This window comes from Bubalus bubalis, chromosome 22, assembly GCF_019923935.1.
Source record: "Bubalus bubalis isolate 160015118507 breed Murrah chromosome 22, NDDB_SH_1, whole genome shotgun sequence".
Classification (NCBI taxonomy): Eukaryota; Metazoa; Chordata; class Mammalia; order Artiodactyla; family Bovidae; genus Bubalus; species Bubalus bubalis.
In genome coordinates this window covers 16,321,256-16,341,752 of record NC_059178.1, presented here as the reverse complement: position 1 = coordinate 16,341,752, position 20,497 = coordinate 16,321,256, and the positions used below count along the sequence as shown (strand labels likewise).

Sequence of the window (20,497 nt, the reverse complement as noted above, 5' to 3'; positions counted from 1 at the left end):
TAAAACATATCCCTACCTTCTGATTGCTAACAATCTTTATCCAGATTTCATAAAATTCAATTTATAAAAGACCCAAGCAGGAGGCAGCCTTGCTATAAGGAACACATGAGATGGAGTTTTGAAGAAAGATGAAAACATCAGAACCCCTCCCCCATGACCAGGTTTCTCTAGCTCTTCCCTAACCCTCAAAATAGGACATGGGTTTTTCTGGCTCAGAGGACTCTAATAGCCTGAAGGAGGGTATTGCCAGGGGCTTAGAGTGCAAGTCCATTTTCTGTTTGTTTGTTAAGATTATTAATTGGCTCTAGCTTGACATATGCGAATCTTGGATTTTTCAGGATATTGGCTCTCCCAGGTACCTTTTCTTGTTGCTTCGGGTTTGCCATGTTGGCACTGCGGTGGACAGCCTGCTCTGCTTCATCTTTATCTCGGCATTTCTGCTCATAGTTCTTCTTTGCCTTTGTAGTTATGAGACAAAAGAGGATCAAAACAGATAAGCAGACTGTGACTCTGAGGAACAGCCACCCTAACCGCCCCTCCCCTACCCAGCAAATAAGAGGGCACACTGATTAGGGCTATGATCACCTCTAGACTGTGTGTGCTCAGAGCAGCTGCTCTTTTTAATCTATCTCTGGAAGGTTTCTCCATCCCCTTTCCAAATCATGTATGTAGTGGCAACCTGATCAAGGAACTAACAATTCCTATTTGGCAAAAACAAAGTCTATGAACTTTAAAAATTTACTGAAACAAAAGATTGAATATGAATTAGGCAAAATCAAATACTGATGTAACTAGAGGATGTGTAATCCAACATTTATTCATTACACTCAGAACTGAGATACAATGATTTGGTCCTGAGAACTGTAACTAACAATGCTTCAGTATCCTCATGTGCCTCGTTACAGCATGCGCCAGTGGGGAGGCACCGATCTCATCATTTCTGTAGCCCAAGGTGATCATGCTCCTTGATTTAAAGAATTCTGTTTTCAGTAGTTTAAAGTAAGTGTGGTCTCTCCTGTGCTACCATTACTATTAGCAGTGTGTAATCAGTTCACAAAGTACACTTACTGAATCAAATAGTTGTGTTTCAACTCTTGAAGCAAAGACTTAACTTGTTCAAACAAAGCAAAGCTGTGAATCAGTTGGCTAATAAATAAAAAATTATAAACACCCCAAAAATGCTTGACTAAGAATGAAGACACCTTTTCAGAGCTGGTTTGTGCTCGTCAAGTATCTCACATGCTTTCCTACATTTCTCAGCTTCCCCTGCAATTCAATTGGGGTTAACACACACACATATACATATAATATATATATATATGCCATAATTTTCTTAACCTACTCTCTACTGGTGGACATTTATCCTATTTCCTATTTTTATTACATAAAAACACTCTAATTTTTACTGTGGGTAGTGTGAATTTACAGACCAAATTCCTAGAAGCATAATTGTTTGATAAAAAAATATATACATACTTACCTCCAAAATGGTTGCCCTCATCTATACTCCTATAAACACATATGTGAGGGTATGGTGGCCTCATACTCTCACCAACACTAAAATAGGACAATGTTTTTAACCTTTTCTAATACTAGAAGCATATCCCTTTTTAATTTGCATTTTATCTCATTGCTAAGGCGGTATATCCTTTCTGCTGCTGCTGCTAGGTCACTTCAGTCGTGTTCGACTCTGTGCGACCCCATAGACAGCAGCCCACCAGGCTCTGCCGTCCCTGGGATTCTCCAGGCAAGAACACTGGAGTGGGTTACCATTTCCTTCTCCAGTGCATAAAAGTGAAAAGTGAAAAGTAAAAGTGAAGTCGCTCAGTTGTGTCCGACTCCTAGCGACCCCATGGACTGCAGCCTACCAGGCTCCTCTGTCCATGGCATTTGCCAGGCAAGAGTACTGCAGTGGGGTGCCATTGCCTTCTCTGATATCCTTTCTACTCCATGTCTTTTACCCTTTTTTTTTTTTTTTGAGCATTATAATTTTAATTGATTTTTAAAAGCTCAGTCTATACTAGTAACACTAACTGGCTGTAAATTATATGTTACTAATGCATGCCAAGTCACTTCAGTCATGGCCAACTCTTTGTGACACTATGGACTGTAGCCTGTCAGGCTTCTCTGTCCATAGGATTCTCTAGGCAAGAATACTTGAGTGGACTGTCATGCCCTCCTCCAGGGGATCTTCCCAACCCAGGGATCAAAGCCACATCTCTTATGTCTCCTGCATTGGCAGGAGGGCTCTTTACCACCAGCGCCACCTGGGAAGCCCCATATGGTACTAATATTTTTCTTCCATGTCATCTCTCACCATATGATAGTCTTTCTTTTGCTCTAAAGAAGTCTTAAATTTTAAGGCTGTCAGTGATCCATCTTTCTCTTTTCTGTATTACTTTTTAATACGACATATTAGGGACTTTGTTCTCGGTTGCTACCTAGTCCTCATAATCATATCTTTAAAGGTTATACAATTTAATCTTTCTCCATTTTTTGGTAATTAAATCATTTACAGTTTTCATATAAGTACTGAACACAGTAGTGCACTTTGTTTTTCTCATTTTGGAGGATTTTATAGTCTTAGATTCTTTGCTGGGGTATGATCACATTTATGACTCTAAAAGCATATCAAAATGTCTTTTTAAAAATGTATATGGGCTCCAGGGAAGATAGAGCAGATTTACTCTTCCCTATTCCTCCACACAAATATAACTAAAACCTCTGAGCATTCTACATAAAACAAACAGAATATGCTAAAAGGTAGAGAGAAGACAGACTGACTAACGTCCTTGGTCTCAGACAGTAACCCAGAAGCAAGTGCCCTGAGTTTTCTTTTGGCCTCATGTATCACAGAATGGGTGCTAAAGCAGCAGACAACCAAGACATGCCGATGGGCATAGACAAAAAATAGTCCCAGTGGAAAGCTGCTCTCTCTGGCCAAAAGGCCAGAAATGGGACAGCACAGTAGGACAGGAAGAATCCTCCAAGTTCTACAGCAGCCACACACCACATGAAGAAACTGTGCCCTCTCCCACCCACCACACATCCAGCAAAGGCCAAGTGGGGACTTCCACACTCACCAGGCTATACTGAGGTTCCCAACTCCCCTGCTAAGGCGGTATCAGAGAAGGACAAATATCAGACTTGGACTTTCATTCCTATCCGGAGATAACGAAGCAGCACACACAGAGCCAGCAGAGACTCTGTGAGGAGCCTGGACTTTCACCATCCCCACCTAGCATAATGAGGTGCAGCACCTCCCGGCTGCAGTGGCGTCAGGGGTGTTCTAGTGGAGAGTAGGAACTTGAACCACTCCCCAGTAGTAACACTGACCCTATTGTGTAAGTAGAGCCTGGGGGGTGGAGGAAAGGAACCTGGATTTTACCCCCTCATAGCACTAATGTGGTGGCACTTCACCCCACTGCTAGAGTGGTATCAGAGTAAGGCAGCTAAAACGGAAGATTTAAATAAGATGTAGAGTCTGGCAACAGAATACCTAAAATGTCCAATATCAGTTGAATATCACTCATCATACCAAAAACCAGGAGGATCTCAAACTGCATGAAAAAAGACCATCAAGAGATTTCAACATCAAGATGACAGAGATGTTACAATTATCTGACAAAGATTTTAAGGCAGCCATCATAAAAATGTTCAATAAACATTTGCAAACAGTGGGAAAATGAAAAAAACAGTCTTGGCAAAGAAAAAGAAAACCTCAGCAAAGAAACAGAAGATATAAATAAGAACCAAATGGAAACTTTAGAACTGAAAATTTTACTACTTGAAAGGATAGACTTATGAATGGAAGAGACAGAAAAAAGAACTGGTGAACTGGAAGACAATACAATAGAAATTATCTAATCTGAAAAACAGAGCAAATAGGCTTAAAAAAATGAACAGAGCCTCAGGAACCTTTGACACCATAACAAAAGATCTAACATTCATGTCCTTGGAATCCTAGGAGAAGAGAATGGGCTGAAAATGGCTGAAGAAATAAATGCTGAAAACGTTCCAAATTTGGCAAAAGAAATAAACCTACAGATTCCAGAAACTGACCAAACTGAAAACAAGATAAAGCCAAAGAAATCCATGATAAGACACAGAGGTGAACGTCTGAGAACTAAAAAAAAGAAAATATCTTAAAACAGAGATGATACCTTATCCATAAGAGAAAATTAGTTTGAATTATAGCAGTTTTCTTATTAGAAACTATGGAGGTCACAAGGAAGTGACACAACATTTTTCAAGTACTAAAAGAAAACTGTCAACACACAATCCTATATCCAGAGAAAATATCCTTCAAGAATGAAAGGGAATTCACTAAAGGAAAGCTAAGAGTGTAACAGAGAGTAGCAGGGCAGCCCTTAGCACACAGACGTTACTGTGGATCCTTACTCCATACTGTTACCAGGCAATGGGTCCTGCTCAGCCATTGGCCAGCACCACAATGGACCCTTCCCACAAGCAACCAACTGTCAGTGAGACACCATTAGGGACTTGATTCAGCCAGCAGTCAGTAGGGTGGTGGTCATCAGGTGGAGAGTGAGGTAAGAGGTAGATTAGATGCTTGCCTTCTCTCCTGGGCCTTCCAGCCTGTTCCCTGGTCTTGGGCCAGTGGGTGATGGGGGACCAAGGAAACAGGGTGGGTACTGTGTCATGCAGGGCCAAAAGCCCTCACCAAGGCCACCCGATAGCCTTGCTAAGTCACTTCAGTCGTGTCTGACTCTTTGCGACCCCATAGACAGCAACCCACCAGGCTCCCCTGTCCCTGGGATTCTCCACGCAAGAATACTGGAGTGGGTTGCCATTTCCTTCTCCAATGCATGAAAGTGAAAGTGAAGTTGCTCAGTTGTATCTGATTCTTTGCAACCCCATGGACTGCAGCCTACCAGGCTCCTCCGTCCATAGGATTTTCCAGGCAAGAGTACTGGAGTGGGCTGCCATTGGCTTCTCTGATAGCCTTGGCCCAGGCCTTAAAGCAGTGTTGAACCTCTCCCCCATCCTTGTCTCTGTGACCTAATATCAGCAGCAGTTTGTGTGCATCACAGTCTGTGGGACCTGCCCCACCCCCTTGGGCAGCCAGAGGAGCCTGAGGGCCAGTTGGTTTGGTCACCTGGCTGCCTCAGTGATGATAGCTGGGCAAGGTGTGGGAACCTGGCCCCAAGGGAGCTGCCAACTGAGATCTGCCTCCTCTTAGCCAGGACCGGGACCTTGGTGGCTGAAAGTTGTGCCTTGGGACCCTGCCCTTTCTTGTCAGGACAGAGAAAAACATTTGTTTGGCAGAAATTTACAGGTACATTGTTACCTGACCATGACCTGACTTCAAGAACAAAGGATCTGACACCCAGAAGTTTGAAGTTTGCCACAACTAACCACACCCCTCCCTCACCTTTTCTATAAAAGGGCTTTGCTAAAAGCTTTCAGGGAGTTTGAGGGTTTTAAGACATGAGCCACCCATCTCCTTGCATGGCCCTGCAATAAACCTTTGTTCCAAACTCCAATGTTTTAGTATTGTTTGCCCTCGGTGTGTGTCAGACACATGGGCTTGGTGTTTTCAGTAACAAGAGTAGTTAATACTGGCAGACATACCTTAAAAAAATGCCTGAAGAAGTTCTCTAAGCAAAACAAAATTATAAAAAGAAACCTTGAAACATTAGAAGGAAAAAAACAGCAAAAAATGGGCAAATACAATACTCTTCCTTTTTCTTCTTGTGTTTTCTAAATTTTTGACAGTTGAAGCAAAAATTTTAACAATGTTACAGTTCTAAATGTAGGCGGAAGAAGTAGGAAATTTATATTTCAATAAGACTTTCTATTTGTGAGCTTTCCCTAGATTGCTCAAAACATAAAAATTCTGGGAGTAATCATATATCAACCAACACCATTTCTGCATTATACTGACATCATTCTCTATCAATCACTTTTCACATGCTCTGCATCAAAGTGTTTGGTAGTTAGAATAGGAAAAAGGAGTCCAAAATGGCAGTGGCTAAAAGACAAAGAAAGGGAAAAGCCTGCAAAAATGGAACAAAAGAATATCTGCAGACTGGAGAGAGAACTTCAGGTGAAAGAAATAGGCCCCCTTCTTGGCTAGCCCAATTTGCATAGGGCAGGCTCAAGATGGAGAGGAGACAAAAATATAAAAGGAAGAAGCCAAGACAGATTAAGGCCTCTCCTTTGGGGTCGGCCGGCCTTCATGTCTCGAGGGTGTAATTTCCTTTCCTTGCCAAATAAAATTCTGAGCTATAACTGAGCTGTAACACTGGTCTTCTGTTTCAAATCTTTGCTGCAGCAAGATAGAACCAAGGAAATTTCACACTCCCCCGACATATCTGGTGCCATTTCTTGGATTTAACCTGGCTGAAACAACCTCGGCTCAGCATGCGCGAGGCAGTGGCCAAGCACAGCAGAAGCCCAACTCAGTGAAAGCTCTCTCTGTGGAAGCTGAACGTGAACAAACCCAGCGCAACAGAAGTGACAAGAAGCCCAGCATGCTGGAAACCAGGACAGCAAAAAACAAACTCAGCAGAAAGCTCACACGGCTCAGCCTCAGATTCCAGACCTCCAGTTAAGGTAGGAGGTACTCACCCCTATGGCTGGAAGGACATATGGCTAACAAAATCTTAATTCCTTTATAATCTCTCATTCCTTGTTTCCTCAAACCCCCTGCAAATAGGCAAGCGGCAGTGGGTGCAATTGGGGGGCTCTAGCAGGGACTCCTCCCCAGTATGTCACAAAGGCTCTACTATCTGCTATGCCCTGGTAGCTGTTGCCCAAGGGGGTGAGGGTTCTTCTGTCCTTAATCATCTTTGTGCCAAGGATCAGACCAATGAAAACTGTGAGCACGGGTCAGGTATTTAGCAGACTTTCCAGCAGGTTATGAAGGGGATTCCTCAGCACATTTTTCCCACTGCTTTTTCCTCCTGTCCTTCAGTTCCTCTCTCCAACTATGCCACTGCTTACAAAGTATTGGGCAGGTCGTCATCTTTCCATTTCTGAAAATTGTGTATGAAACTGTTTATACCTAAGATTGGGATTCAAACCCACGTGGCAGGGACTCTGTGCTATGCTTAGTCACTCAGTCATATTCAACTGGGACTTGAGCCCAGCCAAAACCCATGGTGCCTGGTTTTAGGACCTAATGAAGCTCAGGCTCTTGATGTCTCATTGCCAAAAATATTCAGTGAAAGACACAGCGATAGGTAAGAGGTGGATTTGTTCAGATTCAGAGAGATTCACACTCCAAGAGTGGGCCATCACAGAGGGCGAGTGAGGCAGCCATGAAATGTGGTGTGGTTAGTTTTTTATCTGCTGGGCAATTTCATATGCTAGTGAATGGGAGGATCATTCCAACAATTGGGGAATCACCCACTCCTTGGTCTTTTGATAGTGCCTTGGACGTGTCATGGCGCCTCTGGGTGTGTTGTTTAGCTTGCAGATTGAGGATCAAAATTTAGTAGAATTTGACTTGTCTGCCATCTTGGACCCATTTGATTTTAATCGGTTTATGTTGTACCCTTGGGCTATGTCGTTCTTTCAACAGTTGTGCCCTGCCCCCTCCCTCCTGTTTCATGCTCTTTTCCTGAGCCCAGTGTGGGCCCACAGTGTTGCCTCTACAATCTTCTGGAGGGACAACCAGAAAATAACTGACCCTTGGGAGGGCAATATTATATAATATCCAATCCCTCTAGAGATTCAGGCCTTCATCTTCCATGTTTCCTACAATATGTGCAGCAACAGCATCTCTCAGTGAACCCACTAGGGCAGGTGACAGGCACACAATGCCTGCTAAAAGTCCATCTGTTGGTGGCATCCCTTCAAGGGCAATTGGGCTTCCAGGGATAATGTTTGCTTCTTTGGGAGTTAGCCCTTCAGGCCATTTGGACCCAAACCCTTACCACCCTTCTCCTAAAGTTACAAACATACCCCCAGATCAAATCTCCACTCCACTTTTATGGAACATCTGGTCTGTTGAAGTGAAGAGAAGTTGCTCAGTCGTGCCTGACTCTTTGCAACCCCATGGACAGTAGCCTGCACCAAGCTCCTCCATCTACAGGATTTTCAAGGCAAGAGTACTGGAGTGAGTTGCCATTTCCTTCTCCAGGGAATCTTCCCAACCCAGGGATCGAACCCAGGTCTCTCACATTGTATACAGAGGCTTTACCTTCTGAGCCACCAGGGAAGTCCTCTGGTCTGTTGCCTCTTATCAATTTGTTCTTAAGCCACTTACTAACTCCTACAACCAGGACCCTCCCCCCTCATAGGCAACACTGCTCCACCTTGCTTATTATTAAAATACTCTTAATGCCCCTACAGGACCAGATAACCCACTCCTATGTCATTACTCCTGTTATTACCTAAAATGGGTCTATGACAATACAATGTTTACCATTGGAAACACCCTAAACTACTCTTATGAAGGACTAAGGAAAGAAATCTGACTTACTTATTCCCTCAGAGCAATAAGAGGATAAGGTTTCACCAGGTTCCCAGTCTCAGGGCACAGGCTTAGATTGCTTTACATCATGGTATCTATTCCCATCCATGATGGACAAACCGGCAATGAGTTAAGATTACACCCCCAATCCTACCCAGGACTAGTCACGCTGGAGACCTTGGGGATGCCCAACTCCAGCCTGGGGGGTCCCAGGAGGTCAACCTGCTTTGACCCGCCTATTAGGGGAAGCACACCGACTAAAACCGCCCACCCTAGCCAGGCACCATAGTAACCATTTGTGTGAGTTGTTTTATGACAGGAGGTCCTGGTAAGGAACATGGAACTAATAAGCCACCACCAACTGGAAAAGTTCAGGAAAGGTCAAAAGGAGACACCACAGGTCTGACCACCTCCCAGAATCCTTCGCTGGCATCCATCTTGGCTGAACAAGGCATGCACCACCAGGAAGGACTCTGAATCAGAATGATTAGCTAAAGACAACCCAGAAATTAATCCTATCAACATAAAACTGCAACATAAGAACTTATCAACATAAGACTGCAAGCCACATGGCAGAGCAGTTCTCCTGGGTTCCCTTACCTTACTGCTCTCTGCCTGAGTGCCCGTTGCCAAGAAAATCTCTTGCTTTGTCAGCACATGTGTCTCCTCGGACAATTCATTTCCAAGTGTTAGACAAGAGCCCACTACGGGTCCTGGAAGGGGTCCCTCTTCCTGCAACATGCCTAGGGATCTGTTCCCTGGGAAGTTGTCACGCCTCAGCCTGCTTGGGGATTCACCCAGCCTAGGATCCCAGGAGGTTGACCTGCTTCAACCTGCCTAAGGATCTGGTCCTCGGGAGGTTGTCACACCTCAACCTGCTTCGGAATCCACCAGTCCATTGGTCCCAGGAAGTCGATATGCCTTGACCTGCCCAGGGATTTGATCTCCAGGAGGCTGTCATGCCTCAATCTGCCTGGGGATCTGAACCCTGACCCGGGGATGCCTGGCTCTCAGGTTGCAACAGTACTGGATAGGATAAGCTTCAGAAAGACTCACCCCTAAGGAAGTCCACCCATGGAATAGAAGGAAGCCTATTACTGTGGGACTGTGCTGAGTCTCAGCAATAACTCAGGAGCCCAACAAGAACCACATTGCCTTTCTGGAAAGGCTAAAAGAGGCCCTCCAAATGTTTACCAATTTGGACTTAGACTCTTACAAAGGACAGGTGATTTTTAAGGACAAATTCCTGTTCCCATGTGCATCAGACATCAGGATAAAGTTACAATAGCTACAGCATCAGGACTCTGCTGCCTCTTTAGATGAGATGGTCCAGACAGCCACCAATAACTTTTATAACAGAGAACAGGAGAGGAGAGCCAAGGCCCAGGAAAGAGAGAGAATGAAAGAGACAAGCCATGCCCAGATGCTGGCCACCCTCCAGGGAAGCCCTATGGCAAACCCCAAGTCCTTGAAGGACAAGGCATGAGACAAATGCCTAACCTGTAGACAGGCAGGACATTGGGCCAAAGAGTGTTCAAACTCTGGCAAGTCTCCTAAAATGGCTTGCTACAAATGCCATCACTTGGGACACTGGGTGGCACTCTGCCCTCGGGATCCAAAAGCCTCAAGGTCAGGCGCCAAGCCTTCCCTCACGATAGTTCAACAGGACTGAAGCGCCCACTCCAGCCAGCCCGCCTGCCACAGATAACCACCAACAGGGATGGAACCAAGGGTGCAACTGGATGTGGCCGATAGGTCCGAGAATTTCTTGATGGACACACGGGCTACCTACTCTGTCCTGACCTCCTGTTCCAGAGCCGTCTCCTCCCAAACCTGTACTGTTTTGGGTGCTACAGGAAAAACAATTACAAAAAGATTCACCCAAGCACTTCTTTGTTGCTGGGATGGGCAAATACTTTCCCACCAGCTTCGGGGGGTCCCTAAGTGTCCTACTCCCTTATTGGGAAGAGATCTTTCCCTGCTTTCGAAATCTTGCAGCTATTGCAGTTCTGATGGCAGGTGCTTTAAAACTCTCTCTTGGGGGCAAACTATTTTTACCAGCCACCAAGTGAAACAACTTTTTAATGGGAAAGGCCATTTATGGATGTCTGATCAAAGGATCCTCAGGTATCAAGTAGTGCTGATGGAAAATCCAGGCCAAACTATATCCCCTTGTGAGGTTCTTAACCCAGCTACCCTCCAACCTATCCCTGAGGGCTCTCTCCCCTTTCACTCTTGCCTAGAAACCTTGGACCACTGGGCAAAACCCTGAGAAGGATTGTCAGAAGCTCCTCTGACCAATCCTGAAGAAATTGTACACTGATGGAAGTAGCTTGGTCTTAGATGGGGAAAGAAGAGCTGGATATGCAGTAGTCTCCAATTTTGAGACCATAGAGGCTAAACCTTTGTCACCAGTACTTTAGCCCAATTGGCTGAGCTCATAGCCCTGAGCTTTAGAGCGGGAAAAGGAAAAAGAGTAGCCATTTACACTGACTCCAAGCATGCCTTTCTGGTGCTACATGCACATGCTGCTATTGGAAAGAAAGAGGCCACTTGACCACCCGAGGGTCCCCAATCAAGTAGGGTGATCAAATCCTTAGGTTCTTGGAGGCAGTCCATCTGCCCACTGAGGTTTCAGTCTCCCACTGTAAAGGACACCAAAAAGGGAGTACGAAAGTGGCACAAGGGAACCAAGAAGCCTATCAGGCAGCTAAGAGCAGCATTACAGAACAGTGACCTAATAGGGGTTGCCACCTTAGTTCCACAGACTGATTTGTCAGAAATTCCTTCATATACTGAAGGTAAGACTCTTAAAGCTAAGAGTGAGAGCGTTCAAGAAGATCATATGGGATGGTTCCAAGAGGAGAGACTCCTTTTTCTGCCTGGGAAGCTCCAATTGAAGTTGATTAACTCCTTACATGCCACCACTTATTTAGGGGAGAAGGCCCTCCAAAGATTACTAGAAAGGTCCTTCAGAGGAAAAGGCCTCCAAATAATTATAAGGCAAGTGGTCACCTTTCGTCCCACTTGCCAATTAACCCCCAAAGAGCTCGAAGACCTCAGCTGACCCAGCCCATCCAATGGCATGGGACCTACCCAGGAGAGGATTAGCAGATGGACTTCACCCAGACGCCAGCTTCTCAAGGGTTTAAATACCTACTAGTCATGATAGATACATTCACGGGATGGATTGAAGGCTTTCCCACCTGGACTGAGAAGGCTGAGGAGGTGGTAAAAAACAATGCTCCATGAAATCATTCCAAGATTTGGTCTGCCCGGGTCATTACAAAGTGACAATGGGACATCATTTACTTCTAAGGTCACCAAAGGGGTCTCGAAAGCACTGGGCATTACTTATTATCTCCATTGTGCCTGGAGGCCTCAGTCTTCAGGAAAAGTAGAAAGAGCCAACCAATACTTAAAATCAGTGATAAAAAAAGATAACCCAGGAGACCTCCCTGGGATGGAAGGAGGCTTTACCAATAGCTCTCCTCTGCACCGGCATTGCCCCTAAGGAACAGGTTGGTCTTAGTTCTTATGAGATGCTATATGGAAGACCTTTTGTTTATATCAATGACCTCTTCCTAGATCCAGAGGCTCAGACTCTCTGGTCTTATACCATGGCCATTGGGCAATTCCAACAGCATATACATTTGTGGGGTGTCAACCAAGACCCAAAAGATTCTAAAGAGCCACCACTATATGCTCCAGGGACTCAAGTCCTAATTAAAGTCTGGAAAGATGGGTCCCCAAAGGCTCCACTCCAGGCCACACGGAAGGGCCCCTACCCTGTAATATTTTCTACCCCCACAGCAGTTAAGATACCAGGGCACAACTCCTGGATTCACTAATCACTAGTTAAGCTGTGGAAGAAAACAGAAGAGGATACTCAGTATACCCTGGTAGATCTCAGATACCTATTTAGGACTACAAATGAGTGCCATTCTAATGAACACCCCCAAAATTAATTTTCTGGGGACAAGATTTCTCAGGATAGCTCTAAAGAGCCAACACAGCTTGGCAGGGGTTGTACTCCAAAATAGACAGGAGATAGAGCTCCTGATCCCTGAACAAGGAGGAACTTGAGCCATCTTAAATGAGACGTGTTGTTTCTGGTAAATACCTCCAACCAAGTTAAAGGAAGTCTCACAGTCCTCAAGAAAAACATTCAGATCCTATGGGATCTCAAAGAATGAGCTGGAGAGTTCTTGGGGTGGCTACAATCTCTCTTTGGGGGATCCTTCTCCAGGCAAGGGTGAATTTGGAGTTGGCTAATATCCCTACTAATCCCTGTTATCACCATATTAATGCTGCTTGTGATTGCTCCATGTATTATCAATTGTCTAACCTGTTTTTGTCTCTGCCCAGGTCAACAAACTACAATATGCAGTGCCAGTTCAACAAGGATATATAAAGCTACAACCTGACCAATGGAAAATATCACTCACGTTTAGATGGACACTGCTATAAGGACTCTGAGGCTTGAGACTAGCAAGAGAGGGGGAGGCCCAATGCCCCTCACCATCCCAGCTCAGCAGGAATTAGTAGCCAGAGAGACCTCAACACCCCTACTCCCAGAGAATTGGGCCTCCCATCTCTTGAGGGGGGGATGTTAGGTAGTTAGAATAGGAAAAAGGAGTCCGAAATGGCAGTGGCTAAAAGACAAAGAAAGGGAAAAGCCTGCAAAAATGGAACAAAAGAATATCTGCAGACTGGAGTGAGAACTTCAGTTCTCACAAACAAATACACCCTCTTCTTGGCTAGCCCAATTTGCATAGGGCAGGCTCAAGGTAGGGAAGAGACATACACATAAAAGGAGGAAGCCAAGATGGATTGAGGCCTCTCCTTTGGGGTCGGCCCACCTTCATACCTCAAGGGTATACTTTCCTTTGCTTGCTGAATAAAACTCTGAGCTGTAACTGAGCTGTAACACTGGTCTGCCGTTTCAAATCTTTGCTGTGGCAAGACAGAACCGAGGAAATTTCACACTTCCCCAACAAAAGAAAAAATGCAGAATAGACTGCATATGCCATCAACATTGGTGGCATTTTCTTTTTTGACCAGGTAACCAGGTATGATGTCACAGTCACAGAATATATGATGATACTTCTGTACAAAGATGGAGTCACAGATGTTCAGTAACACAATTCAACAGTAGGGGATTCATGAAAAGCTAGTGTGAGATCCCAGCAACTTGTCTCAGTTCTATCTTGATAAGCTTTTTAAAATAAATTACTTAAAGCAAAGATGGCTGTTACAGTTTGCAGATATCTTAAAACTCAATAAAAAAAGGTAAGAAATCAAGATTCAAAACAGTCTTACAGGGAAGAAGTTCAAATCCAACAAGATAAAAGGTACCATATAGTATACATGCTCTGGTCTGAAATATTTAAGTTGACTTGCTATATTTTCCCAGGTTGCTGAAAAGATAACATCATTGTATTTCTTCTAATTTCATCCTCAATCTTTCCAAGGCCTTAAAAGGAAAGAAAGCCAAACCACTAAAGGCTGTTTTCTCTAAAAGACTGCACAAATGTTATTTTCAAGAAAATGTTGATACACAGCACAGGATTTCAAAAAATGTCACCATTTTTTTTTAAGCAATATAGTAAGACTTACATCCATGGTTTTCTTGAATTGTAAGCTCTTTTGTTTATGGGCAGCATCCATTATAAGCTCCATCTGTGAAGAGAGCACAAGCACTATTAATAAAGATAATTATTAACACCAGTTTATTTTGAAGGCTAAGCGTTTAACATGGCTTACCTCGTTTAGTCCTCACACAACCCAGAGGGTAGATGTGCTATTTATTATTACTCCTATTTCACAAATAAGGAGAGTGCAGCACAGAAAGGCTAAACAATTTGCCTACCTTTGAACCTGGGTGGCCACCAGCCACTACTGAGAATCAGGGATCACCTTATTCTCATCAGTAAATCTGGAATCAAGAAACTTAGGCTTCAAGTGTTAGTCACTCAGTAATGTCCGACTCTTTGTGACCCTGCCAGGCTCCTCTGTCCATGGAATTCTCCAGGCAAGAAGACTGGAGGGAGTAGCCATTCCTTTCTCCAGGAAATCTTCCTGGCTCAGGGATTGAACCCAAGTCTCCCACACTGCGGGCAGATTTTTTATCATCTGAGCCACCAGGGAAGCCTCGAGTTTCAAAAAGGGATTTTTAAAATGTTGCTCATTTTAAAAGGGTTCTTTATTCTGTAAGCCTGTGTCAGCGCAGTTAGGGACTCAGAAACATTCACTTCTGTGGCATCTGTCAAAGGCACTCCCATCACCAGCAAGGAGCCCAGGCAGTATGAAGGGAAGAAATGTTTGTGGAACAGCTGATCAGTCCTACATTGTACACCATCTAAAAGGAAAGGTAAGCTACTTGGTTGAGATCACTTGGGAGCAATTTCTTTGCTCTGGCTGTGACAATACTTTTATTAGTCAAAATAATGGGACTGATAATAAAAATGCAACTCTCAGACATAACAGTGGGGTCCCTGGTGGCTCAAATGGTAAAGAATCCACCTGCAATGCAGGAGACATGGGTTCAGTCCCTGTGCTGGGAAGATTCCCTGGAGGAGGGCATGGCAACCCACTCCAGTATTCTTGCCTGGAGAATCCCCATGGACAGAGGAACCTGGGCTACAGTCCATGGGGTTGCAAAGAGTTGGACATGACTGAGCGACTAAGCACAGCCCAGACATAGTGGCAGCTCCCACACTATTATGTGCTAAGTGACTTTCATGCATCACGATTGTGAGTACTCATCCCCATCCCCTGGGTAACCTCACCCAAGGTGATGTTCTCAGCAAGTAGCAGAGTTGGGATTTGGGCACAGTCAGACTCCCGTGTCCTTGTTCCTAATCTTTACCCAAAACTACCATTAACCACATGATAGCCCTCTAAAATCAGATGGGTATATAAAAGCTAAGAAATGCAACAAAACGAGTTATGGCATTGCCCTTGTACAAGATGACATAATGCAAAATAATACTAAGAATATTAAAATATGTCTCTTTCTTCTGGAAAACTAGGTTTTTGTCCGTTACCATAATGCACAAATATGGATGGATTTTCAAGATATCTGGATATGTTTTGGGCTGGCCTCACTTCAGATATGAACTTTGTAGAATATATGAAACTCCCTTGGGAGAGCCCCCAAGGGGCCCTCTGAGAACGAAGCACCCATCTCCCAGCCCAGCTGAAATGGAAGGACCAGGAGGTAACGAGGTTAAGGCTCTAAAGAAATGGAGGACAGAAACATGACCCCACGGGGAATGACTCACAGGCAGATCCCTGCCATTGCAGACAGAGAGCTGTGTGGCTCATGTGAGCACCTATGTGCCTCTGTGAGGAGGGCAGAGTTTATTCATAATGTTTCTTGATTTCCCAGGCTCCACAGAGCAGATCAGTTAGCAATGCTGGTCTGTCCATGGTCCTTTCTAGTCCAAATTCACACAGTGCCATTCTTCCAGTTCAGGAGCTGTTATTATTTTATAGTTTATGGCCCAAGCCAGGCCTCCTTATCTCCAAGTTCTACGTAACACCAGCATCATGCACCTCTCATGTGGCTACAAAGTTCCATTATACTTCATGCCATTCTTCTCTCTGGCTTCAAGGATTCCTGTATTTGTATATCAGCAGGATCTTAGCAGCAGTCTAGCTCTAAGCTAACTAGTGTGATCCCTAGAGCCCACAAAGGGCTATAGCTCAAGACCACTCAGTGACACCCAGTCCAGCTCTGTCTGCTACCACCTTGATTTAAGTCTCCTCATGTCCATACTCACTTGTAAGGTGGCCTTTCCATGGTAACCCCAGTAAGTCATGAGTTCTCTTTCAGGACTTACATAGCATGCAGGATCTTAGTTCCCCAACTAGGGATCAAACCTGTGCCCCATGCAGTGGAAGCACAGAGCCTTAACCACTGGACTACCAGGGAGCCTCTTCCAGGGCTCCTTAGGGATGTTTTTCTTCTAGGACTCATTCTTTCTGTTTAGACTGACTCTATTGGAAATTTGATTATGCTTTATCAGTAACACAAAATAGTGCAAAGCCACAGCCCTGCATGCTATCAAGTGGGGAGAGGCAAGAGGAAGGGGAAAAGGAAGGAGAGATGTAAAATAATGGCCTGCAGTAAATTGCTGACTGAGCTGCTGAATGGTCTGTCTGTTTACCTACATTCAGACTATACTCTGAAAACTGGAAGTGACAACCTATGTGACCAAGGAGGTTCCCTTCCTCGGAGCTCGCTCTCGACACAGGGCCTTCTGCCATGATCATCCTTGTCTTAGTTGAGACAGTAAAGCATAATGTAGGCACCGGAAGACAGAGTGATTGACCACGTGCTTCCTTTGTTCAGCTTAGGATGCTCTGGGCTGGGAAAGCACCTCAGCACCTAAAACGTCAAACCTCCTGAGCGTGGCTCCAAAGATGCCTCCCTGCCTGAGGGCTGAGAACCTTCTTTGTCTCTGCCCTCACTCATACCATCTTTCACTCTGTTGGCTTTAGCTTCAAGGTCACTGCCTCCAGGAGGCTCCCCAGGCCTACCAGTTAGGTTAGGTGTCCCACTGTAGGTTCGGCTGGCAGCTTCACTTCCTTATCTTTTAAGGCTCATTCCACCGACATGATTACTGTCACATCAGTCTCTCTGGCCAAGCTCTATGCTTGGGGCGGGGGTGGGCGGAAGGCCACGGCAGCATTTGTCACCACCCTCAGAAAACTAGTTCTACGAGCTGCTGCTGCTGCTGCTGCTAATTGTGTCCGACTCTATGCGACTCCATAGACGGCAGCCCACCAGGTTCCCCCATCCCTGGGATTCTCCAGGCAAGAACACTGGAGTGGGTTGCCATTTCCTTGTCCAATGCATGAAAGTGAAAAGCGAAAGTGAAGTCGCTCAGTCGTGTCCGACTCTTCGTGACCCCGTGGACTGCGGCCCACCAGGCTCCTGCGTTCATGGGATTTTCCAGGCAAGAGTACTGGAGTGGGTCGCCATTGCCTTCTCCTAGTTCTATAAGCTAGTTCACTGAAAGGTTCTACCAGCCATACCTCCCCTGCCCCAGTTCGCTAAAAGAAACCAACTGATGGATTTCCTTGATAAACGGAAATGGCTTAATTTCCAAGAAGTGAGAGACCAACATGTGCAGGGTTTGACCAGTGAAAATGAGAAGTTAACATTGACACATATTCTCTAAAAGTCTGATTTTTTTTTTTCAAAATATCTAAATACAGAAGTGGAACAACCCATAGTTCACTGTGATACAAGTAACTGTAAATTTATGAATAAACTTTGGACTTGGCAAAGAAAGCTCAGAAGCTGTTTTCCTGCTGTCGAGAGCACACAGTGTGGGGAACTTTGATGACTGCAGTGGAATGAGTCCAGGCTTCACTGTTGCTTAAGAGAATTCAAAACGGTTCCAGCTGAGAGAACTTGGTCTTTGTAACTTATGAGGAAGGGAAGTTTCAGAAGCCTTGCAAAATTAACAAAACTCTCCCTGAAACCAAGGGCACTTAAGACTGTGAGGAAACGAGTCTCTTCTTCTCTTAGTGGAAATCATGTGTGCACAGACACTGGCTGTCGAAGGCTGAAAAATTGTAAACCCTTTGGAGAACAGGCAGGGTTTGCAATGGCAGACATAAAGAGTCTGACCATCCAATAGATAGATGGGTGTAATACACATATACTTTGGGCCAGATGTGCCCCTCAAACCTGATACTTGAACCTTGAATTTGTCTGAAAACACCCGACATGGTGTTCCTTAATTGTTAGTTTCTACCCTTCCTTCCGAGAAGAGGCACAGCTGCCAGGGCGGCTTATGAAATGACAGTATATAGAAGGTAGTCAGGCTCTTAAGATGCCTCCGCCCACTCCAAATGTCAAGTCGCCACAAGGGAGGTTGGAATTAGACTCTGATTTAGAACCACAGGCAAAGTTGCTGGGATTGAGGCATGGGTAAAATCAGCTGTTAACTGGATATATACACTGCAGACAATGACTTCCAGACAGTAAAGGGCCAGGATGAAGAAAGATCGCCAAGAAGTCCATGCAGAGCTGTCTGGAGAGACCTGGGTGGGCGTGTTCAGATGCTACATAGTGAAGAGTTTCTCTCTCACATGAAGTTCATGCCAACCTTGGAGACAAGATATTAAAGAAAAGTTCTATGGAGACTTCCTTGGTGGCACAGTGGATAAGAATCTGTCTGCCTTTGCAGGGACAGGGGTTCGATACCTGGTCTGGGAAGATTCCATGTGCCTTGGAGCAACTAAGCCCACGCACCACAACTACTGAGCCTGCGCTCTAGAGCCCTCGAGCTGTAACTACTGAAGCCTGCGGGCCCTAGAGCCTATGCTCCACAACGAGAGAAGCCACTGCCATGAGAAGCCCATGCAACACAACTAGAGAAACGCCCCTGCAGCAACAAAGACTCAGCACAGCGAAAAAAATCAAATCTTTTAGGACCAAAACAGAAGGGAGACAAAACAGAGGCTGGTCTAGTCTAAGGAACACTTTAATATAAATCTGCACTTCTTGTCTTGATCCTTGTAACTTCCTAAATGTTTGCCAGTTTTATTAACTCTTGTTCACTCCCACCTCCTGCCCATCAAGGGAAAGGAGCCTGTATAACATCCGTTTTGAAGCCAAAAGGACTTGAATTTCCCAGGACCTCTGTATCCCTCTTTGTAAAATAGGGCGGTTGGACTACATTCTGGTCTCCAGGGAGAACTGAGTCCCCTCCACTTCTTACCCATCCATATCACCTTGACCAGGAGGAGGAATGTGAACTGAACACCCACCACCTTGGATGTGTTAGACCCTTATGAAAACAGGGCTTCCCCTTTCCAGTCATAGTTTAAACAGCGGCAGCCAATAGAACAGGAAAGCAAGCTGGACCTCTGATTCTTGCAAAAAGTTAAAAAAGAACTGCCCTAGCATGTAAATGGGCACAGAGGCATCCCTGTCTAGATTGAGTGCCCACATGGTTCCTGATAAATAATCTCATAGGTTAAAAGACGAGTGTGGACGCTTGAGATTGGGAGCTGAGCTAAGGAGGTCAGTGAGAAAACAAGCCTGGAGTTTTCTGCTGGAAGAAAGGCAACATCTTAATACATGTACGATATAACACATAAACCCAACCCAGCCACATAAACCATATAACACATAAATCTAACCTTTTTTTGTTGTGACTTTTGCTTTTCCCTAAATTCCTCCATCTTCCGGGCTTCTTCTCTTAGAGTCTGTGCAAGGTGGATGTGACTTTGTGCCACATTGTCTACTTCTGCAAAAAGAATAAAAAACAAACCCCACATGTCTGAATTCAAATCAAAGAAACCATATAAAAAGTTAAAATACAGACAGAACTCTTGGGCACGTGGTAAAGTTAACCTGCTTCACTTGGTCACCAACATTTATTAAGACCCTCCACATACCCAGCATTACCCTGAAGCCAGCAAAGCTTTAGTGTAGCTTTCCACCACGAGCTGCACTAACCTGGTGTGTGCCCAAGGCAGGGGAGAAGCTCACGGAGCTTGCATGCTAGCACACAGTACTAAACCCACTACAATTTCAAATTCAATCCTATTTCTCATTACAGGACTCTAAGGTTCTTCCCATCTCTAACATCTCATGAGCCTGTAAGAAATTTCTCTCTGGATAGAATGATTATTGGTATTTTTCCCTTTATTTTCTGAGATCTTTGTAAAGAGCATGACTTACCTTTCTAATAGAAGAACTGAAATTTTTATTTTTCTTGTTCCAAGGATACAAATTATAGATGGCATTAAAGATAGAAAGATTGACAGATATGATCTAAGAAAAAAATTTGAACTTGTGTGTGTCAAAATAACTTGGAATAAGGTTAGAAGAGACCCAAAAAACTAGAAAAAAAAACCTGCAATTTACACAACAGAGTAAATAGCTATATTAAAAGAACTTCAAATCAAAATAAATATATATATTCCAGGGTTTTAAAATGGTTAAAAAGCATGAAATTTTTAAAAAGATTGGCCAAATGGCCAGTTAACATTTGAAAACATATTCAGCCTTAAAATTACTGGAAA

General features: G+C 44.5%; 1 protein-coding gene across 3 annotated transcripts in view; it reads right to left on the bottom strand.

Annotated features, from left to right (window-relative positions):
• PSTPIP2 (proline-serine-threonine phosphatase interacting protein 2) overlaps positions 1 to 20,497 on the bottom strand; it is a 95,456-nt gene that overhangs the window by 10,632 nt on the left and 64,327 nt on the right. For all 3 annotated transcript variants that reach the window (XM_045164031.1, XM_045164032.1, XM_045164033.1), the window contains 3 exons: positions 19,610 to 19,716; positions 14,063 to 14,125; positions 360 to 458 (listed from right to left, as the gene is read on the bottom strand). In XM_045164031.1, the coding sequence (XP_045019966.1) occupies positions 360 to 458; positions 14,063 to 14,125; positions 19,610 to 19,716 (269 nt within the window). The remainder of the gene's footprint in view (positions 1 to 359; positions 459 to 14,062; positions 14,126 to 19,609; positions 19,717 to 20,497) is intronic.